The sequence below is a fragment of the Scyliorhinus torazame genome, chromosome 5 (assembly GCF_047496885.1).
Source record: "Scyliorhinus torazame isolate Kashiwa2021f chromosome 5, sScyTor2.1, whole genome shotgun sequence".
NCBI lineage: Eukaryota > Metazoa > Chordata > Chondrichthyes > Carcharhiniformes > Scyliorhinidae > Scyliorhinus > Scyliorhinus torazame.
The window spans coordinates 293,185,680-293,209,981 of NC_092711.1; the positions used below are offsets into that span (position 1 = coordinate 293,185,680).

General features: G+C 44.3%; 1 protein-coding gene across 2 annotated transcripts in view; it reads left to right on the forward strand.

Annotated features, from left to right (window-relative positions):
* Positions 1-526: 526 nt before the first annotated feature.
* The window catches only part of zdhhc15b (zDHHC palmitoyltransferase 15b), a 55,522-nt gene continuing 31,746 nt past the window's right edge, over positions 527-24,302 (forward strand). Inside the window, exons 1-2 of one of the 2 annotated variants that reach the window (XM_072505749.1) lie at positions 527-791; positions 19,371-19,397. In XM_072505749.1, the coding sequence (XP_072361850.1) occupies positions 674-791; positions 19,371-19,397 (145 nt within the window). In that variant the 5' untranslated portion in view covers positions 527-673. The remainder of the gene's footprint in view (positions 792-19,370; positions 19,398-24,302) is intronic. The other variant, XM_072505748.1, reaches the window with a different exon arrangement.

The following is a 24,302-nucleotide window of genomic DNA, read 5'->3' on the forward strand; positions in this document are numbered from 1 at the left end:
GAGAGGTAATGGCGTTACAACATGGAAGTCATCGCGTCACATCTGAAAATTAAACTATATTCTAAAACCTAAATGATTATTTATCTTATTGCTGTTTGTGTACTGCACTGGATAACTGGAAGTTATTTCTTTAGATTTAACTGGAATGGTTTTTATTTGTTTAAAACATTTATAACATTTCTAAAAATGTTATTTCCCTAAAATTCATTGTTCTTCATTGGCGACAGTACCAGACAGTTATTACCCCCCAGCATTAGAGGGCGCCACAGGAACTCAGCCAGGCCCCTCTTGTCTTCAATTCTCTTTGATTGCACCCGACGGCCAGTGTCGAAGAATTCCGGAAAGAGGCTCTGGTCCGGAAACAGACGAAGGGGGCGGGAGCTGTTCCGGAAGCAGCCGAAGGGGCGGGCCCTGCTCCGGAAACAGCCGAAGAGGGCGGGCACTGTCCCGGAAACAGCCGAAGGGGGCGGGCACTGTCCCGGAAACAGCCGAAGAGGGGGGGGGGGGCGGCCCAGTTCCGGAAAAAGCCGAAGGGCGGGCCGAGGCGTTCGGCGGTGCCTGGCTGAGGGAGGCGAGGCCGAGGCTGAGGCTGAGGGAGGTTTGGTGTTTTTCCCCCTCCCCCCCGGCAGTGACGGCGGGTTGGTGGGGCCGGCCGGTAGGCCGGGTAGGAAAGATGGCGATATCGCGGGGGCTGTGGTGCTGCCAGCGTGTCTTGGCCTGGATTCCGGTGCTCATCATCACTCTGGTCGTGCTGTGGTCTTACTACGCCTATGTGTTCGAGCTGTGTGTGTGTGAGTAGCTCCTCGCTGTTAAGTGCTGCTGACAGGGGTAGGAAGTTACTGGCTGCATCCACTGAAGGATAAAAGTCGCCGGGTCCGTTAACATCAAAGCTCAGGTCACATCACACTCAGTATTTGGGCCTTTAACAAGCTGCCAGGACAGGAGGAACTTAGGGTACAAGAGTTGCTGCTCAACTTTTACTATCTGACAGCAGTCAGTACACACAGATGCCTTGGGCACTGTGCTCTGTGACTGTCCCTGCTGTAGCTTCCCTTATTTTGCCATAAATTCTCAAGTTACAATTTATAATTTCAAACTCTCCAATTAAAACCTACGTTCAGAGTGTTTTCAGATTACAGTACAGGTTTACATTGAAATATATATATACAAATATACACGCTAGAGATTTAGTCCAGCTGTCGTTTATGGAAATGGCTTTGAAGCAAACAGATTGAATCTGAACCAGTGCAGCTGGTCAGATTACAATTGGATTTCTGTCAGTGCTCTCTGATCGAGTAATTTGATACAGTCGGCTCCATGTCCTGGTTGTGGACAGGGGTAACCAGCTGTACCTTCCTCCAAGATCAGCACTCGTTTGAGATTTTATTGCTGTGCCACATCCAAGCAAGTTTCTTGGGAGTAATTCAATACTAAATCCCATGATCCGAAAGGTACATTTTTGGGAATAGTTTCTAGTGCCAGATTACTTCGAATAAATCCTGATGTCACCCTGAATTTTCTTCTTACTTGTTCACACCAATCTTTGTCTGACAGTCCTTGCTTAACTTTTAAGAAGTGCGTTGGATTTATCTTTTCTGTTTCAATTAATATCGTTTCCTGTGCAAGATTTCTTCACATACTCCCCTATCTCTGGCGATCAACTCTGTGTCTGCACTATTTTCATAGTTTGATGGTTCTCTGTTGCATAGATGGCGAGAAGTTGACACAGTGCTCAGGATGACGCATGACCAGAGAATAGTATTAGCAGGACAGCTTCAGTTTTGTTCTCTGCTGATTTGCCATAATGTTTACTATGTTCATTGCTACTCATCAGTGACTGGACATGCCAATATTAAGTCTGATTTATTTCAGTCTCTTCTCCCAGCTAGTTTCACACTATTTGTTAAATACATTGCCATTTTATTCCAGTTCATAATACCTTCTACTTATCAAGGTCAAAAATGATAAAAGTGACTGTGACTATGGTAAACTACCTTTTCTTATCTTTCTTAATCTTTCACATGACACCATTCCCCCTCCAGCGCCTCTCCTCTGTCTCCAATTGAATGGCACTACCCTTCCCTACTACCATTCTTATCTATTCATTTGTAATCGGAGAATGACCTGCAGTTACTCTTCTCACTCCCACACTGTCCCCCAAGAACCTGTTGACCTCTCCAGTTCCTCTTCTACATGCTGCCTCTGGGGACAGAAACACAGTGTCAGGTTCCACATGAACATTTTTTTGAAAAATATTTTTATTCTCCATTTTCACATTTTCTTCAGAATTTACACCCCACCAACAAACAGTAAACGGTAACAAATACAATCTCAATCCCCCTATCAACAACAACGATCCCATCCTTCCACCCCCCCCCCCCAAATAATGGCCCACCTGACAATATAAGCATCAAATAGAACTCAACCTCCCAAGGAGGAAAAAAGGGAATCAGGAATCACCCCTGGTCACCGTTGACACATATAGTCCACCCCCCAACCCACCCCTAATATTCAATGCCATCCAATCCCCGAAAGAGTACTGTGAATGGCACCCAATGGAATTGTAGACACCCCACCTCCCAGACACCTCCCCTCCACCTCCTCTTGTAAACTCCTCCCCCCAACCTCGGTTCCTTCCCCCAACTTTTCACCCCGGCTAGACTCACCGAAACCTGTTCTACCAGGATCCGATGGCCGCAGCTCCTCCCCCACCTCACTCCCGTTCACTGGCCGACTTAAACTGGCCAGCGTGGAGGCCCCCGCCCGGGTCTCCTTCCCCCTTGCCCGGTCCCAGGAAAACCAAGAAATCCCCTTTAGCACACAACCCCAGCATACACACCCAAGCCCCAAAGAACCATCATTGCAAATGAAAGTCCCAACTCTTCCCTTGTCCAAATATACAGCGTTGATTCATTTAGTACAGACATCAACACGCAGTGAAAAAATAAAGTTACATGAGGCTTCATCGGTACACGACCCGCTCTCAGTCCCATTTCTCAATTCTGCCACAGTCCTTCTGCCTTCGCAAACCCCTCCGCCGCCCCAAAATAAAAGTCCTTGGATTTATAGGTCATAGAATCATAGAATTTACAGTGCAGAAGGAGGCCATTCAGCCCATCGAGTCTGCACCCTCAACTTAGCTGGATATACTATGCCGCACTGCACCTTTCTGATATACAGTACCTTCTTCACCCGGCTGAAGGCAGCCCGCCTCCTCGCCAGCTCCACCGTAAAGTCCTGGTATATGCGTATACTAGCTCCAGCCCACTGCACCACCCGCTTCTGCTTTGCCCAGCACAGGACCTTCTCCTTCACGCTGTACCTACGAAACACACAGTTACTACTCTTGGCGGCTCACTCGCCTTTGGTATAGGCCTCCACTACCGATGAGCTTGATCCAGTTCGTATCGAGAGGGATCGTCCCCCTCCCCCAATTGCTCCGCCAACATCATGGCAAAATACTCCGTCCGCCTCGGGCCTTCCACTCCTTCAGGCAGACCTACAATCCTCAGATTCTACCGCCTTCCCCATTGAGGTGATTTGATCACTGTGCTGCGATAATACCGCCTCCACTTCCTTCAGTGTCTTACCTTGCTCTCGCACCTCCGCCGCTGCGCTTGATACCTCTGCCCTCACCGGGACAATCGCCTTCTCCAGCAGCACTTTCAATACCGCCCCCACCTCCTCCTCCATCGCTTCTATGTGCTTTGTGAACTGTTTTTCAAGTTCCACAGCCATCACTTTGGTCATTTCTTCTGCTGTGAGCGATGTGGCCTCCCCTGGTGCTCCAGCCTCCGCTTTCCTTACAGTTCCTGCGCTGACTTTTCCACTCACCGGTGGACTTTCATTAACCCACTTTTTCACGACCGTTTTTTTCCCAAGCTTGGACATTTCTCCTCCCTGTGCCTTCTTACAGCTTTTTCAGCCTCCGTTGACCCTGGGACCGGGCATTAAAACCCCCAAATTTCTATTCCCGAATGGGAGCCCTCCACTGTGCGGCTGCATCCCACCCGCCGTCACCGGAAGTCAGGTTCTACATGAACGTTGATGACACCCAGCTCTCCCACAGATCACAGTCATTGATTGAGACCTTTAGAAGAGAATTAGATAGATATATAAAGAGAAAAAACTTTTGGGGCTTGAGGAAAAAGACAGGGGAGTAGAACTATGCGAGTTGCTCTTGCAGCGAGCTAGCATGGACATGATGGGCTGAACGGACTCCTTATATGTTCCAACCCTAGAGCTTGCCCGATATCCAGTATTAGATGAGCAGAAATTTATTTGGAACATAGCACCAACTCCATCCCTTCTCCATGGCCTGAGGCTGAAGCAGACTGTTCGCATCCTTGGTGTCCCATTTGAATTCCGAGCTGAGCTTCCAACCACACATCCACTCAGAAACAGGCACTCTTGGTGACCATCTGTCTCCACACCCTACTTCATCACTGCCTCAATTCATCTGCTGCTGAAAGCTTCGTCTGTGCCTTTGTTACTTGTCGACTTGACTATTTCAATGCTGCCCTGATTGGCCTCCCATCTTCCACCCTACACGAAGTTAAGCTCATCCAAAACTCTGCTGCATGTGGCCTAATTAACACCAAATACAGTTCACCTATCACTCTGTGTGCTCACTGACCTACATTGCCTCCAAGTCTAGCAATGCCACAATTTTAAAATTCTCATCCTTCTTTTCAAATTCTTTCCTAGCTTCATCCCTCCCAATCATCTTCAGACCATCTGCACTCCTCCAATTCTGGCCTCTTTATTATCCTGATTTTAATTGCTCCAGTGTTGAGGATTGTGCCTACACTTTTAAGCCCTGGAATTCTCTCCCTAAATCCTGGTTATATAAACACACCATGGTTCCTTCAGGGACCCTGGGCACTTTATTGTTATCATTATCATTCCTATTCAACAGAAACTTGCAATAACAGTGCCTTGAGCATAGAAATAAGGCATTTCCAAGGGAATTCTGCAAAAGGTGAACACAAGCCTAGTGTGCAGGAGATTAGAAGTGAATCCGAATGAATTAGGAGCAGAAGTAAGCCATTTGGCCCCTCAAGCCTGCCCCACCATTAAATAAGATCATGAGGGCAGCACGGCGGCGCTGTGGTTAGCACTGCTGCCTCACAACACCAAGGACCTGTGTTCTATCCTGGCCCCAGGTCACTGTCCACGTGGAGTTTGCACATTCTCCCTGTGTGAGTCTCAACCCCACAACCCAAAGACGTGCAGGGTAGGTAGATTGGCCACGCTAAATTACCCCTTAATTGGAAAAATCAAAAATAAATAAATAAGATCATCGCTGATCTGATTGTGGCCGTAACTCCACTTTCTGACTAAGCTCCATAACCTTTGAGTCCCTTATTCGTTATTAGTCAAGAATCTATCTATCTCTGTTTTAAAAATACTCAATGACCCTGCCTCCGCTTCTCTCTGAGAAAGGAGTTCAAAGACCCCCTGTGAGATTTTTTCTCATCTCTGCCTTAAATGGGAGACCCCTTGTTTTTAATCTGTGTCCCCTAGTTCTAATCTTCCACCAGAAGAAACATCTTTTCAATATCCACCTTGTCAGGTCCCCTCAGGAGCTTTATTATCTTACTAAGATCACCTCTCATTCTTCTAAACTCTAATGGATACGGGCCCAACCTGTTCAACTTTTCTTCATATGATAACCCCTTTGTCGCAGGAATCAGTTGAGTGAACCTTCTCTGAACTGCTTAGAATGCAATAATGTCCGAAGCGGTACCGAAATGTTTGATTTAATAGGTAGACCTTAAGAAGGGTTTTAAAGGAGGAATGGAAAATGGAGGTCTAACTTTCCTTATGTAAACACTCCTTCCTTCCCACTAGCTAATTCTTAATCCATGATACTGGGTAAGTTATCTTTACTGCAGTACTTTATCAAAAGGCTTCTGGTGAAAACACACAGCATATGGCTTACCCTCTTCATTTTGGGAGGTTACCATCTCAAAAAAGTATGAGATTGGGCAGAAACAAGGTTTACCTCTTCATACAACTATGCTAACTCGCACTTGGGGTTAGATTTTATTTCTGATTATTGATGCACATAGCTTAATGTAACTTCATACGCTCTGTGAAAATGCAATGTAAACAATGTGTGATCAATGAAAATTTCATCAACCTTCAAATAAATGCAGCAACAGAGTACTTTAAGGGGAGGGATATTGAAACGGGATTCATTGTATTTGAATCAAACTGTCTTAAGTGTGGTGCTATTGTAGTAACTTCACAGCAAGTATTTTCACAGTAACTTCATTGCAGTGTTAATGTAAGCCTGCTTGTGACACTGATAAAGATTATTATTAGTAGTAGTAATACTACTAGTCTTTTTAGACATTTGTTTAGTCCTGTTATTGCCCTATCCTGCCTGTGATATCATTAAAATTATTTAGTTGGTTACAGGACGGGAATGAAGCACACAAGCTGCAGGTACTGATTCCAGTTGCATGCTGCAGTGCTAGATGTTTTAAGAAATTCAGTCTTTGCCATGTTGGAAATTCAGATCAAATTTCTCGATTGTTTTGGATAATTTGTATAGGATATCCCAATGGGTTGGAGGGAATTACTGTGTAATTGCTTGCAATTGAGATGGTGTTCGATCTTGCCCTTTCAGGATGTGTTCCAGCCAAATTCCACAGGGATTCTAAAGAGCCGTTACATAACCCTGCTGTAATCCTATCCAAATCACACCAATAACCTCCTGGACTCTAAATCTAATGGGAAGCATGTGGATTTAGTGATAGCACATTGCCTCTGAATCTCAGCACAATGCAGCATTTTCTAAGGAGATGCACAGTATAAAAGTAGATAGCGAGAGAGAGGGACGGCATGGTGGCACAGTGGTTAGCACTGCTGCCTCACAACTCCAGAGACCCAGGTTCAATTCCGGCCTCTGGTAACTGTCTGTGTGGAGTTTGCACTTTCTCCCCGTGTCTGCTTGGGTTCTTCCTGGTGCTCCGGTTTCCCTCCACAGTCCAAAGATGTGCAGGTGGATTGGCCATGCTAAATTGCCCCTTAGTGGGGTTGCTGGGTTATGGGGATAGGGTGGAGGCAGGGCTTAAGTAGGGTGCTCTTTCCAAGGGCCGGTGCAGACTCAATGGGCTGAATGGCCTCCTTCTGCACTGTAAATTCTATAATAATATAAAACCTGTTGCCTTCTTCCCTTAGTCTAGTCCAGTGGTGACTAGACCCTTTTGTCTAAAGTTACAAATTTACTGACCCTTTGAAATTGCTACCTGTCCCTCAAAATTGAGACTTTCCAAGGTTGCTATTAGTTGCCACATTTTCACACTTACCTCCTCACTTTGTGCACTCTAATAATTGTGATTAACTTTAAGTAAGGATGCCATCCCAAATTGGAGACAAAACCGGAGAATGCTAAAATACACAGCAACCTGTGGAAAGATACGTTAACATTTTGGGTGTAATTGTTCACCAGAGCTAAAAGACAAAAGAATATTTTAATAGGGTGTGGAAAAGAGAGATGGTAACGATGTTAATGTTTCGGGTCGATGACCCTACGTCAGTTTGTTCAGCCTTTCAGTTTTTAGTGTTGATCAGGCAAAAGGTTAACCTGTTTATTCTCTTTAACACTGAAGGATCCGTTGTGTAGTTCCAGGGTGTTTTTTCTCTATTTTTCAGCTTTTTAGTTTTTATTGACACATGTTAAAGTATGTATGCACCACGTAATTTGCATTGCCTGTAGATGCTTGTCCCAATCATGTGTGCGCTGTTTTCTTATACAAGTAAACTGGTTTTCAGCACACCAGTCTTGTTTTGCCATTCACTGTATAATTTAATATTACTTGGAGAACATAGTTTGCTTGCCATGTCGATACAGAACTGGATGACTAATATATTAGACTCTAGTGATTCAGGGATGGATGGTATAAAAGTAGGACAAGAATCATCAACCGCATCAGCTGTGCCAACAAAACTGTACTTGTAGCTACAAATGACAAAGACTTGCAAAATTTAATCGATAACAGTCATAAAGGAAATTTTGCTCGACTGCAGGAAAATGTACACAATGATAATGGCAACGAGAAAGGACATTCTAGTATGTACCATCACAGTAAATGGAAGTAAGTTTGAACATGTCAATCAGTCCAACTATTGAGGAAGCCGTTACATCCACTGTCAAAAGCAGTACTGAAATATGAAACAAGATTGGGCAAGCCAGAAGTTTTTTTTTACAAATTAAGCAACACTAAGAAACATCAGCGTGAGGCTTGAAACACAAATGTATCTTCTAAACTGTTACATCTGGTTAATGGTGAATTACGGATGTGAAGCTCGGGGCATTGGGAAAGAAAAATAAACTACACAGCTTAGAAATGTTGTGCATAAGAAGGATCCTGGGGGTGAGCTGGGTGGTGAAAAAAGGCATGAATGGGACCAGAAGAAGAGAATTCTGAAATGATATCAGAAGAGGACAAATAGAGCTCCTCAGATGAGCTGTCCCATGTAGAAGGGTTGGACTGCCTGACCGGCAGAAGGATTAATGGAAGAAGAGGCTGACTGTGAAGGAAACGGCTACACAACATTTAAAGACTGGCGAAGCCAGATTTCCAACAACAAGGTCATCCATGTTGTTAAAATCAGAAACCACTCGGCATGGCACTTGACAACAATGGAGAAAAGCAGAGCCAATTTTTGAGTGGTTGTAACAAGGAAAATGAAAATCGCTTATTGTCACAAGTAGGCTTCAAATGAAGTTACTGTGAAAAGCCACTAGTCGCCACATTCCGGCGCCTGTTCGGGGAGGCTGTTACGAGAATTGAACCGTGCTGCTGGCCTGCCTTGGTCTGCTTTAAAAGCCAGCGATTTAGCCCTGTGCTAAACCAGGATTCATAATACATATAGTATCACTGCTTGGAGCTAAAGGAAACCTTGCTGCAGTTTGTCACACAAAGTGGTTTTGCTTCATTAAAACCTATGGCGATGGTTGAATGATTAATTATGAGGGGCCAATGAGATTTAAATGGGAGGGTCACTTGTACCTGCATAATAATCTTTTGTGATTCATGCACTACAGAATCATTGAATCACAGAATTTACAGTGCAGAAGCACCCTACTTAAGCCCACACCTCCACCCTGTCCCCGTAACCCAGTAACTCCACCTAACCTAAGGGCAATATAGAGTGACCAATCCACCTAACCTGCACATCTTTGGACTGTGGGAGGAAACCGGAGCTCCAGGAGGAAACCCACGCAGACACTGGGAGAAAGTGCAAATTCCACACAAAAGGTCACCCGAGGCCGGATTTGAACCCGGGACCCTGGAGCTGTGAGGCAACAGAGCTAAACACTGTGTCACCCTGCTGCCCTTTAGATAATATGCTTCCTGCCAAAATGGACAATTTCACATTTTCCTACATTCTACTCCATTTGCCAGATCTTTGCCCACTCACTTAACCTATTGATATCCCTCTGTAGCCTCCTTATGCCCAATTCACAACTTACTTTCCTACCTATCTTTGTCATCAGCAAGTTTGACAACCATCCCTTCATCCAAGTCATTTAAATAGACAGTTGAGGTCCCAGCACTGATCCCTGCCTATAACATGAGGTTTTATTTTCCGCAATAAAAGAATTAGCCTCTCGCGTTGCACTAGCCCATTCCACCAAGCAACATTTACTGCTTTTGATCCATTAGCATGTTCTTATCTGGCAGCCACATAACCTTCCTTATGACTTGCATAATTGCACAATCTTTTCAAAACCCCATCGTCCTCATTACCTCTTTTGTATTTCTTGTGCTTGTTCACCTATGTTCTCTTTAATCATTCTTCTACGAATTTGTGACACCCCACTCTAGGGCTACATACTCAAATTCCAAGATTCAGGCCCCAGTTTCCATACTCCATTACCTTTGCTCCCTTTAAAATTATCTTTTGAATACGTTTATTTCCCTTCAAAGACACAGACATTTTTTGGTGGGGCAAAACAATGGGATCACAGAATTTGATCACCAATGGACCAGTTTAAAAGTGAAGTTTGACATTCATTTATTCTAAATCAGTCGCCATGTTGAGCTCTCAATCTAGCACCGATATTATAAAATTAGAATTTGATTAGCTGCAAACTGGCTGTAAGTAAGACTTAGAATAATGACAATTGACCTGGCCTGCCAAAATGATTCACCTGTGTCCCAGTTAAATGTCACATTTTTATGCTGTCTTTTTGGTGCAATAAAAATTTAAATCTGTGTGAATGAAGATGTTTGTAAAGCTCCTTGTGGAAAATAAGCAGTATTATTTTTGGTAATCCGGAGAATTAGAATTATGTTAGTGTAGGTCTAATTCAGTTTGGGACAGAAATCATACTTTGAAGAGCTGATTCCAAAGATAGACTTGTGTATTAATTTTTTCAGAAGTATTTTAACGTTCTTTGTTTTAATCCTGATTTTCTGTCCGTTTGGTACAGAATAGTCAGCAATCACTTAGTGTCGCAGTGGTATGATTTTGGCCACAGTGGTTAGCACTGTTGCTTCACAGTGTCAGGGACCCGAGTTCGATTCCCGGCTTGGGTCACTGTCTTTGCGGCGTCTGCATGTTCTCCCCATGTCTGCGTGGATTTCCTCCAGATGCTCCGGTTTCCTCCCACAAGTTCCAAAAGACATGCTTGTTAGGGGATTTTCACAGTAACTTCCTTGCAGCGTTAATGTAAGCCAACTTGTGACACTAATATTATCTTGTGCACTGCTGTGTAATATTCTTTGTACACTACATATCCCCACTTCTCTTTTATTAAGCTGAACAGTGGCTGTTCTATTCCTGTTCTTTCCTTTGCATCTTTGCTATACTTCCTCTTAACTGCATTCCTTCGTCATAACTCTTTTTTGTTTGATGGTATTGGTGGTGCACAGATGATCTGTCACATCCAGAGTCATATCCATCCCAGGCTGATTGGGCAGAAGTTTGCATTCCCAGCCAATTGTAAGGATTCTATGTGATATCCACTCAGGCAGTCCTGGTGTGTGTAGACTTACAACACAAAAAGGCTTAAGAGTTTGAACCAAACAATTTAACTAAGACTGTCGAGATAACTGCTGTGGGATGTGGAAATATCTCAGTGAGCAGCCCTGTATTTGTTCTTAAAATGTGGGAAATATTGGAAAAGCTGCATTTTTATCAGCCACCCCTAGTTACCCTACAAAGGCAGTATTGGCCCTTCTCCTTGAGCCGCCAAAGTTCTTGCTGATGGGTGGATTCTGATGTTGTAATGAAGATCACCTGAACAAATTAGAGGGAGTCTTGCTTTACACTTTGCTATGTTGTACCTGAAATGGAGATATACATTTTGGTTGGAGTCGAGTGAGACTTTAAGGATATGTTTTATCTTTGCTTGGTTCCGCTGTTTGCTGTCTAATCATAGCCAGGCCATCTTCAGCAGTGGCGCCTTCACACATTCCTTCAAAGTCCCCAAGGATGTATCTTTGATCCACTTGTCTTTCTGCTGCCTCCAAGAAAGTCATCTGAAGACGTCAGATCAACTTGCATGGGTTTTGCTGACAAAACCCAAATCTACCGCCCCATCATCAATCCTCATCCCCCCCCCCCCTGCATTGTCCAACTGCTTATCAATCATTTGTTCATGGTGGAGCTGCAATTTATTTCCAACTAGAAGTTGGAAAAGCCAAAGTCTATGATCCAACTCTATTTCCTTTCCAGCCATCGTTCCCGCTTGAGCCAGATTGTTTACCGCTTCGACTCTGAACTGAGCTACCAATGTCATATCCGCTCCATCACAGAAACTGCCTATTCCCACACATAGAACATAGAACATTACAGCGCAGTACAGGCCCTTGCGCCCTCGATGTTGCGCCGATCTGTGAAACCACTCGAAAGCCCATCTACACTATTTCCTTATCGTCCATATGTCTATTCAATGACCATTTGAATACCTTTAGTGTTGGCGAGTCCACTACTGTTGCAGGCAGGGCATTCCACACCCTTACTACTCTCTGAGTAAAGAACCTACCTCTGACATCTGTCCTGTTTCTATCACCCCTCAATTTAAAGCTATGTCCCCTCGTGCTAGATATCACCATCCGAGGAAAAAGGCTCTCACTGTCCACCCTATCCAATCCTCTGATCATCTTGTATGCCTCAATTAAGTCACCTGCAACATTGCCTGCCTCCACCCAAACTCTGAAATTCCTTCCCTAAATAATTCCACCTCTCGAGCTCCTTTTCCTTTAAAAACAGGTTTTTAGTCACCCATCTTAATATCTCCCCCTCCTTTAAAGTGACGTCCATTTTTTGATTATGCTTCCATGAAAGGCTTTGAGGTATTATATAAATGCTGATTGTTGATATTCAGTGAAACTACATGGTCAGCCCTATTGGCAGTATATTTGCATCTTAAAGATGAAAGCAAGAGATTGCAATCACAACATGTGTACCTAATATTAGAATAGCAAGAAATAGTTTGTACCAACCAGTGCATGTTTCACACCAACAGGACAAATCACTAAAGATCGCCAATGTGGTTTTAGGTCTTTACAGAGACTGTTTGTTTCTTAGAACACCAACTGCAGAAAGTGAAATTGACCAGTAACTGCTGTTGCGTGTAACCGAAAGACGGCAGCAGCAGAAACTGCCAAGAAAGATGCTATTTTTGTTTATTGAAATTAATCTGTGGCTTTCTCAGAATTTGATAAAGGCAGATTTATATTTGACAGTTTCTGACCATTTTTTGAAAACTGATGGAAAAGTCAATGCATGATGCCAGCTAGCTGAGTACTAAGGTGACATCATCTTGTGTCGAATTTGAACCTTGGTCCCTCTCCCCTCTTCTGCTAAGAAATTGTAATGCCAACTGATTTGTCAATATGCAGCATCCTGCAAACTTCTAACTCTTTCAAAACTGGTGTGTTTTGCTGCCAAGTACAGAAATTCTACATGAAAAGTAAATTTTAAGCAAACGTTGTATCGCATCTCATCACCATAAGGCGTCTTGCAACAAATTTGTTTCTTCAGAAAGACAGTTACTCTCGTGTCATCCAGCAGTAATGACCCACAAGTGAATGGGTTATACATATACTTTGTTTTCAGTGGTGGTATTCAAACAAAAATGGATACTGTGAGAATTCCTGCTCTTTGTATAGTGCCATTAAGTAGTTTACATACACCAGAATGATTAGATTTAGATTTATTGTCACGTGTACCGAGGTACAGTGAATAGTGTTGTTTTGCGTCCAGTCCAGGCCAGGCAGAACTTTCCATTGAAAATGTAGAACATACGATAAATACATGAGGATACATAATGAAAATACATAAACTCAAAAACGTGCTTGTTAGGTGAATTAGACATTCTGAAATCTCCCGCTGTGTACCTGAACAGGCACTGGAATGTGGGAACTAGGGGCTTTTCACAATAATGACAATGCAGTGTTAATGTAAGCCTACTTGTGACAAAAAAGATTATTATATTACATAGACAGTGAGTGAAGTATACAGTATATAGTGGTACAACTGTAGAGAAGATGCACAGAAAGATCAGTTCAGTCCATAAGGTCAGCTCAAACCCTAAGAGGGTCATTCAGAAGTCTGGTAACAGCGGGGAAGAAGCTGTTTTTGAATCTATTGGTGCATGTTCTCAAAGTTGAGCAGATGGGATCTGCGGTCAGACAAGCAGTCTCAGCAACACCAGCATTCCCATACAGAAACTGTTTCAGTACTGCACAGGAGTGTCATCTATGCCAGGAATTCTCAAACTTTTTAATTTGAAGAATCTTTTTCAAATGAATTGGTAATCAAAATTCTAATTTCACACATTTGGGAGATCTGCAGACCCCAGTTTGAGAATCACTCGTCTAGATCATGCACTCAAGTCGATAATGAGACAGGAATTTACTGAGCATGTGGTCAACTGAGCCAAGGTGACGCCGGAGGTGATCAAAGATGTCACTGTGTGGATGTGAATGATAGTATAGGGCACAGGCATTATTCATGGTTATACAGAAAACCTAATGAGGATTTCAGCCTCTAATTCTGGTGGCCCACCCTGCTGGAAAATGTGCATTTGTGTGTCAACAGGATCAAGCTTAAAACTGTGATGCTTCCGACGGACTTCCGGTGACAACCATGAGCTGATCGGTCACACACAAGGTGGCTCCTGCTGGGAGGCTTTGGTTTTTGCCCGATTATTGGGCACTTTGCTTGTAAAGAGTGCAGAATAGGCGGAGGGAGTTTCTCCTCCAAAATGGAATGTCGGCAGGCTACGACACCCTGCAAAAGTCGAGTAGAGCCTTGGTTCAAGAGATGGAAGATCTGCGTGGCGCAGCAACTGAAAAACTGGCAGAGTTGGGTGCGTCGTCATCACCTACCACGCTGCCTGTGGAGCAGTTGTTGGATTTTATCAAGGGGAAAGATTCAATATCATCGGAAAGAGATGCATGAGGACTGGTCCAGTGCGATTGAGGGAACAGTAGCCCCTCTTCGCTGGTGAAGAAGTACCTGGAGTCGCACGGTGTGACGATCCGAGAGGTGTCGGTCCACAGTGACCCGACCGGGTCATTGGGGGCAGAGACGGTGGTGCTGGGAGAGGCCTGCAAGGTGCTGAGGGAACAGGTGGATGACCAGGAGAATAGGTCCAGGCAGCAGAATCTATGAATTGTAGGGCAGATGTGGTCTTCCTTCAGGAGACACATCGGCGGGTGAAGGAACAGATGCGGCTAATAAAGGGTTCGGTGGAACAGATGTTCCACTTGGGGTTTGACTCCAAGTCGAGGGGGTTGCGATCTGTGGTGGTATTTGTGGTGGCGAGGAAGGTGCGGGATCCGAGAGGGAAGTTTGTGACTGTGAGTGCGGTCTTGGGGGCACCGGTTGATTTAGTAAATGTCAATGCACCCAACTGGGATAACATGGACTTTGTCAAGAGGATGTTAGTGTCCATCCTGCACTTGGATTCACATCAGCTGCTAATGGGGTGGCAATGTCAATTGTGTGTTGGACCCCTGGATGGATAGGTCAATGGCCAGATCGGATATGGCGAAGGAGCTGGGGAATTTATGGACCAGATTTGGGGGGAGGGAACATGAGGTTCGAGATGGGCTGGAAGTTTGATTCAGCACTCCTGGCAGATGAGAACTTCTGTGAGAAGGTGGCCTCAATGATAAAGGACTATGTGGAGCTTAATCAGAACAGGGAAGTTTGTCCCTCCACATTTTGGGAGGCATTGAATGCGGTGGTCCAAGGGGAGTTTTTAATCTCACAAGGCCCACAGGGACAAAGTTGAAAGGGTGGAAAGACAGAGGTTGGTTGCTGCCATTGTAGAAATGGTTTGGTGGTGCTCAGTGGCCCGGACGAGTGAGCTGTTGCCAGAATGTAAGAAACTGCAGTTGGGGCGTTGACCTAGTGACGACAGGGAAGGCAGTGGGCCACCTTCATCGCTTGAGGGGCTGCTTTATCAGTATGGGTAGATAGCTAGTCGGCTGCTAGCCCATCCGTTGAAGCAGAAGGTGGCTACACGGGAGATTGCACAGGTGACAGGTGAGAAGGGAGAATTGGTGCCGATGCCGGAGAAAATTGAATAGAGATTTGAGGCCATCTGTTGGCGGCTGCATTAATTTCTTTGATCCCAAAGAAGGATAAGGACCCGACAGAGTGTGGGTCTTATAGGCTCATCTCCCTGCTGAATACTGATGTGAAGTTGCTGGCTCGGGTATTGGCGAGGCGGTTGGAGGGTGTGTGCCGGAGGTGGTCTCTGAGGATTAGACGGGGTTTGTGAAGAGGCGGCAGGAGGCTGTTGAATGTGGTAAAGACTCCGTCAAGTGGTGAAGCGCCGGAAGTTATTATGTTAATGGGACGTGGCGGAGACCTTTGACTGGATAGAATAGAGGTACCTGTTTGAGATCTTTGGACGGTTTGAGCCGACGTTCATCTCGTGGGTGCAGTTGCTATACCGACCGCCCCCACGGCAAGTGGGAGGACGAATATGATGTGGGTGTCAAGAGAGTGGAAGGGAGGTAGAGAGCACAGGGTGTCATTGTACGCCGATGATTTGTTGCTATATGTCTCAAACCTGATGGAGTGTATGGGAAAATAATGGACCTAATAGGGAGGTTTTGTGCCTTTTCCAGGTGCAAAATGTGAGGTATTCTCAATGAATGTCCAGGGGAGGAGTGCAAATTTCGTTGCCTTGCCATTTAAGCTGGCCAAGATAATATTTGGTATCTGGGTAATCAGGTGGCCCATAACTGAGCCAGGTGCAGAAGTGGTACTTGGCCAGTTTGGTAGACTGGGTAAAAAGGGATTTGAAGAGGTGGGATGCCTTATTTTTGTCCTTGACGGGGAGGGTACAGACTGTAAAAATGAACATTTTGCCGATGTTTTTATTTGCTTTTCAGTCCCTTCCGATACTCCTTTCAAAGCCGTTTTTCTGGAGGGTGCATAAATTAATTTTGGAATTTGTATGGGCAGGAAAGACGCCTCGGATCCGGAAGGCTCTTTTGCAGAGAGGGCAGCAGTTGGGGGGGGGGGGGGGGGGGGGGGGGGGGTTGTCGCACCCAAACTGGCAGAATTGCTATTGGGCGGCAAATGTGGAGAAGGTGAGACGCTGGTGGGGGGAGGGGGGTCAGAGTGGGTGCAGGTGGAGGAGGCCTCCTGTGTGTGGGCGTGCTTAAGGGCCCTGGCGATGGTTCCCCCCCATCTCCCATTCTCCCCGGGTAGATGTACCAACAGTCCCATTATGGTGTCATCCCTGCAGATATGGAACCAGCAGAGACGGCACTTTGGTGTAAGGGGTATGGCAGTATTGGGCCCAATATGCGGGAATCATTGGTTCATACCAGCAGGGATAGACGTGAGGTACAGGAGCTGGCATAGGGAAAGGGTAGAGTGGGTAAGAACCCTGTTCATGGATGGGAGGTTCACGAGGCTAGAGGGGTTGCTTGGGAAGTGAATCCGGGTGCGTACAGGTCCGGGATTTTGTGTATAAGGAGCTTCTCTCGTTCCCTCAGCTGTCAAAGTATTGGATAAATGACTAACTCAGGATGCGCTGGGGATTGCAGACATTTATTGGTGGTTGTTGGAAATGGAGAAGACGCCAGAAGGAGGAGATCAGATGGCAATGGGAGGAGGAATTGGGGATAGAGTGGGTGGGGGGGAATTATGCACCAGGTAAATTCAACATCATCCCATGCCAGGATGAGCCTTATACACTATGGTGGTGCACAGAGCCCATATGACTCTGGCTCTTATGAATGGGTTCTTCCCTGAGGTTGAGGACATATGCGAGAGGTAGAAGGGAGCCTGCGAATCATGTTCGTATATTGTGGCCGTGTCTGAAGTTGGGGGGATTCTGGGCATTGATTTTCGAGATCCGGTCAGAGATTGTGGGAGTGACGATGACACCGTTCCTTTTGGTGGGGATTTTTGGTGTTTTGGATCTGCCGGAGTTGCGAGAGGGGAAGTGGGCCAATGTCGTGCCCTTCGCCCCTCTGATTGCCCGGCGGCGAATCTTACTGGGTTGGAGGTCGGCCGCACCACCTAAGGCATCAGCGTGGTTTGGGGATATGGCGGAATATTTACAATTGGAGAAGATTAAGTTCACTCTCCGAGCATAGGAGGGGAGGGGGTTCTACGTAAGATGGAGGCTCTTCCTGTTTCTATTCGAGGATCTGTTTTCACCAGCGGGTAGGGCGGGGGGGGGTGGGGGGGGTGACTGTTGGGGAGGGGATGTTGCGGTAGTTTAGGGGAGAAAAAAGGGAAAATGGCAAACTGAAACTTGGTGATATTTGTTGATTGTTTGTATTATTGATTATGTTTATAATAAAATATAGATAGATTCTGTTCAATTATGGTGCTATCCATGGTTGAACCATCTGTCACTTTCTGTCCAGGCTCTCTCGTGAAGTATGGCTATTTTGGTTGGTAAGATGACAGAGAGATGTGCACTTGTGAATCTGTATCTCAGCATGAGTAAGCACCTTTAGAAGAAGGGAAGAAAGTGAGGAAGAAAAATAATTGAGATTAATTTTCCATTCTATATTAATTAAGAACAAAGGGGAAAAGTTCAAATTTTCAATATTTAATTATCACTGATGGATTTCCTGCCATGATGTGAATCTTGTTCTAAAAATAAAAGCTATTGGTAGGATTTAAAAAAAAAAAAAAAAAAAAATTTTATTCACTGTTGATGATAGGAAAGTGCATCATCGCTTGTTTCAATAAAGCAATGTCTGATGATTGGATCATATGTTGGCTTTCAGAGATTTAGAGCCAACTCTTTTTTTTAAAGTATTTTCCCTGTTACTCTTGTTCTCTATTAGTGGTTGAAATTCAAATGAGAGTCTCTGAACGGTATTGTGTCCTTAGGATGCTTGCTGCATATTCTCCTCAAGCCACAGTATTCTGTTCTTTTAAAGGCATGTCATTCCAGTCAGTCGCTCATGTTTCGGTAGAATGATTTCGGCACATATATAGAGGGTATCAAATATCGCAGAGGGCAGTTAAGAGCCACATTGGGCCTGACCAGATTATGATGGCAATTTCCCTCCTCAAAAATCATTGGTGAACCAGATGAGCTATTAAATTCTACCAGCTGCTGGGATTTGAACTCATGTCCCCAGAGCATTAGCCTAGGCCTCTGGATGACTAGTCCAGTGACATTAGCACTATGCCATCCTCTCCCCTTAGCAATTGAGTAGAAGAGCCAAGAGTTGGTAATGAATCTGCATAATTGCTGAAGGCGCAGTTGGAATAGTGTACAGTTTGAGACATTCTGTACAGAAAAAAACATTAGAGCCATGGAGAATACCAGGGATCAGAGGATATTGTTGCATTATGGGCGGCGTGGTTGCACAGTGATTTGCACTGTTGCTTTACAGCGCCAGGGACCCAGGTTCGATTCGCGGCTTGGGTCTCTGTGCGGAGGCTGCGCGTTCTCCCCCGTGTCTGCGTGGGTTTTCTCCGGGTACTCCCACAAGTCCCGGAAGACCTGCTTGTTAGATGAATTGGACTTTCTGAATTCTCCCTCAGTGTACCTGAACAGATGCCGTGGTGTGGTGACTCACAGTAACTTCATTGCAGTGTTAATGTAAGCCTATTTGTGACACTAATAAAGATTATTATTAATAAAGAAAACTAGGATTGTATTTGCTTTAACAAACAAAGTTTAGGGGAAATTTTAACGAAATGTTAAAATCTTCAAGTTTTCACAGGATATAGAATGAAAGATTATTTCTATTGATTAGTGAATCACTGAAACGAGGGCAAGACCTGAGGATTAGTGCTAAAGGTATAAAAGGATGGGGGAGTGGGTGATTTTGATATGTTACGGTTTTGAGTCTTTCTGTGTTAAAACTTGTTCTTTTTCATTCTTTTGTTTTTTACAGTTACTGTCCAGAATGGGTTTGAGAAAGGTAAGTTTTTTGTTTTGGATCTCTATCCTTTCATGGAACCTGCTTCGACATTGAAAAGCCAGAATGCGACTGCCTTTGAAAAAGTCTAGATTAATAGTTTGTATTCAGATGTACACTGTAAGACCTTACAGCAAATGTGAATGCTGCTGAAATAATTGGCATTTCTTAACTGTGAATCTTAAAAATGTAGAGTGTAACACATTCCCTGCAAAAACTCTGATTTGAATTCTCTAATTTATAACAATGAAATACTATGGAAATTTAAATTTTTAACTATAATATTTAATTGAGGGATTCATAAACCATCGGCGCAACCTACCAACTGTGAGGTGTTGCGATCAGAATCTTGCCCACAATGGGCAGGACCAGTCTCGCACGGCCAAGTGGGGTTAGGAACCCACTTAACTGTGCCGATGCCGGATCTAACCGGCTCCCGGCATCTACCAGCCTCCCCAGGAGACCCCAGCCCGGCGCCGATTAGTACTAGCCCACGCAAACGTGGACCAGGCGGAACGGCACCTGGGGGCCTCCCAGGCAAAGAGCCAGTCTAGCCAGCGAGTTCAGCTCCCCAGTGATGATAAAAAATTCCAAGTGTGGGCTAGCGCGGAGAGAAACTCCCCAGGGCCTGTAAAACTGACTAAGTGTGTTTAGATAGCGGTGGGGATCTCGCCGACAGAGCTGGGGAGAAACTGCCAGCCAAACCCACCTGAAGTGACACTTAGAAACTTTTCTGTTAGATCGCACCCCATGCGTGAAATGCTTGTTTGCTTTATGCAGTCCAACCTGAACACCAACATGTAAGGTATAGGATTTCGGAAATTTGTCATTGCATCTTTTAGTTTCATTGCGACTCTGATTTATTAATACAGTAATTCCTCACTTAATGTCCTAGTTCCTAATTTAAGTAAAACAATGTTAAGCAAATCGTATTTTCCCGTAAGAACTAATGTATAAGCTGGAGTTGAGTTCTTTTTGGCATTTCTCATCAGGAAAACAATTATAGTTGGAATATTGTACATGTACAGTACAGAGACAGAGAATGGTAATTCAATATTGAAATGTTGCAGTTTAACATCTCAATGACTGCTAAATTCAATAAAGACGGAGGCAGATTGCATCGATTTAAATTCACTTCGTTGTGGCGCACAGGAAAATTTCACAATGTTAAAGGGATATATGTCAGTGATATAATGAAATGACATTAAATCGAATAGATGTTAACTAGGAAATCCCCATTCTCTCTTTTCTCAGCAACACCTCCCATTCCTCCTTTATCCCTTGCATTCCTTTATGGTAGATGTTGGATGTCTAAACATTTGGCCAAGTCTGGTTGTGTTGGTCTTTCATGAGCTTATGAAAAATGTACATTGCATCAAGTCAACCTCATTCCACAGACAAAATCATAGAATCAGACCTTGCAGAATGATCCTTTCAACCCATTATGCCTGTGTGTCCTCTTTGAAGAGCTATCCAGTTAGTTCAAGACGCTGCACTTTCCTCTATCAAACCTATCTTACTCACATAATTCCCCGAAATACGTTTTACTTAAATACACCAAGATCTTTGCTATATGAATAGTTTATCATCTTATGTCAAATATTCAACCCTGACTTCATGACTCCCGTAGAAACATCTAAATATGTTAGATTTTAAGATTATATATATATTTTTTTCATGAATATTTAAAATCTTCTGGCAGCTGAGACATTGCTCCTGCTTCTGCAGTACACACCGATGATATTCCTGTCTATAAAGTGCTCCAAGAATAATGGCTGAAACTAGAACCAGATTACGCTTCTGCATTCTTTAAAAGAAAGTAATTGCATGTAGGCTGCTTATTTTTAGGGAGTAATTCATCAGAGGGGGGCTGTTGATTCTGGGGAGCAAAGCATTTCTCCATCTCAAGCACCGAATCTCAGCCTCCCAGACCTAGCATGAGCTACTGCAATCAGTGAATATTAAAGCTCCTTTTATTGTACTCTGGAGTCTGTTTTAACACCAAGCTCGGAAATGCATTTCCTGATGCTCCCACTGAAATTTCCATTTCTTGCACTAGGACCAGGATTTTATGGCCCCCTCCTGCCCGGTGGGATGTTACGGTCCTGCCGAGCTGAATTGAGACTGAAATGGCTTGCCGCATCTGCTGGGGAGCGAGACACCCTGGCGTGGTCATAGAATCCTGACCCTGTTTATTTGATTGTCTAAATAAATTAGTGCTCAGAAAGTGGACATATTTACACTTTTGCATTGAGTATCGTGTAACAAAGCACCCCAGGGGGCTTTATACAGATAAAGACAACTGTGCGCAGCAAGTAGGAAGGAAATTGGGAGTGATCAAAACCTCCCCCCAAGTTTAGCCAGATTTTCCCCTTTGGGTTGGGAATCTCAAGCAGAAAATTTCCCGATGTTGTGATCCCGCCTCCTACCTGGCAGAGTCAAAGAACAGTACAGCACAGGAACAGGCCTGTCAGCCCTCGAAGCCTGCACCAATCACATGTCCTATCTAGATCAACCGCCTGTATCATTCCATACCCCATCTGTTCATGTGCCTATCCAGATAAGTCTTAACGTATCTGCCTCAAGTACCTCACTTGGAAGTGTATTCCAGGCCACCACCATCCTATGTGTAAAAAAAACCTCCACACATCTTCACTGAACCTATTTCTTCTCACCTTGAACTTGTTCTCCCTTGTAGCCTAGGAAAAAGCCTCCAACTGTTCGCCCTATCTATACCCCTCATCATTTTATAAACTTCTATCAGGTCGCCCCTCAGCCTCCGTCTCTCTAGGGAGAAAAATCCCAGTTTATTCAATCTCTTCTCAAAGCTAATACCCTCCATACCAGACAACGTCCTGGTAAACCTTTTCTGTACACTCTCCATGTCCTTCTGGTAGTGTGGTAACCAGAATTGGACATGATATTCCAAATATGGCCTAACCAACGTTCTATATAACTGCAACATAATTTGCGAGCTTTTATATGCGATACCCAGTCCGATGAAGGCAAGCATACTATATGCCTTCTTTACCACCATTTCCATCTGTGCTGCCACTTTTCAGGATCTGTGGACCTGAATGCCCAGATCTCTGTGTGTCTATGTTCCTGATGATTCTCTCTGAGTGTCAGGTGCCTTAACCTTAAACCCAAACTTCTCACTGCAGTAAAAATATACTAAAATGATCATACAGCATCTAATTATGACATGTAAAGTTGACAACACCTTTTAAATTTGGCTGTCAAATTGTTCCTGACACCAGATCAGGCTGTCCTAATGGTTCGCTACCCCTCTGACATAGTATGAACCATGCCTTCCTAAGCTTACCTGACTCCATGAAAATCACCACTCCTGCAATGGAGCTGCTGGTGTTGGGATTGTTGAGTGAGGGATCAGCTGAGGGCAGTTAAGAGTCAACCACATTGCTGTGGGTCTGGAGTTACATGTGGACCTGACCAGGTAAGGACAGCAGATTTCCTTCCCTAAAGGACACTAATGAACCAGATGGGTTTTTACAACAATTGGCAATAGTTTCATGGTCATCATTTGACTTTTATTGAATTCAAATTTTACTATCTGTAGTGGCGGGATTTGAACCTGGGTCCCCAGAGCATTTGTTGCCTGTTATAACCTGTCTGATTACTATTGGCTGGGGACTATTGGGTAGTATTTTAGTTTAATAACATTATCAAAATACAGAAAACAGGTACAATAGGGACACCAAACACATAGCACCCTAGAACACACATACCACAACCACCAACAGAGAAATCATTAGCAGTCACCTGCATAAATAGACCAGCTAGAGGAGTAGAGCAGTGGTGAAGTACTGCTACTGCTGTTGTATATATGTAATAGTAAATAAAGTTATTTCTTTCGACTCTACAAACTCGTGCTGAATTCTGCATGGCCCTCACACAACTGCCAGTATCTAATTGCCCTTGAACTGAGTGGCTTGTTAGGCCTTTTGAGAATCAACCACATTAATTTGGGTCTGGAGTCATATGTCGGCCAGACCATAAGAACATAAGAACTAGGAGCAGGAGTAGGCCATCTGGCCCCTCGAGCCTGCTCCACCATTCAATGAGATCATGGCTGATCTTTTGTGGACTCAGCTCCACTTTCCGGCCCAAACACCATAACCCTTAATCCCTTTATTCTTCAAAAAACTATCTATCTTTATCTTAAAAACATTTAATGAAGGAGCCTCTACTGCTTCACTGGGCAAGGAATTCCATAGATTCACAACCCTTTGGGTGAAGAAGTTCCTCCTAAACTCAGTCCTAAATCTATTTCCCCTTATTTTCAGGCTATGCCCCCTAGTTCTGCTTTCACCCGCCAGTGGAAACAACCTGCCCGCATCTATCCTATCTATTCCCTTCATAATCTTATATGTTTCGATAAGATCCCCCCTCATACTTCTAAATTCCAACGAGTACAGTCCCAGTCTACTCAACCTCTCCTCGTAATCCAACCCCTTCAGCTCTGGGATTAAGCTCTGCACACCCTCCAGTGCCAGTACGTCCTTTTTCAAGTAAGGAGACCAAAACTGAACACAATACTCCAGGTGTGGCCTCACTAACACCTTATACAATTGCAGCATAACCTCCCTAGTCTTAAACGCCATCCCTCTAGCAATGAAGGACAAAATTCCATTTGCCTCCTTAATCACCTGTTGCACCTGTAAATTAACTTTTTGCGACTCCTGCACTAGCACACCCAAGTCTCTCTGCACAGCAGCGTGTTTTAATATTTTATCATTTAAATAATAATCCCTTTTGCTGTTATTCCTACCAAAATGGATAACCTCACATTTGTCAACATTGTATTCCATCTGCCAGACCCTAGCCCATTCACTTAGCCTATCCAAATCCCTCTGCAGACTTCCAGTATCCTCTGCACTTTTTGCT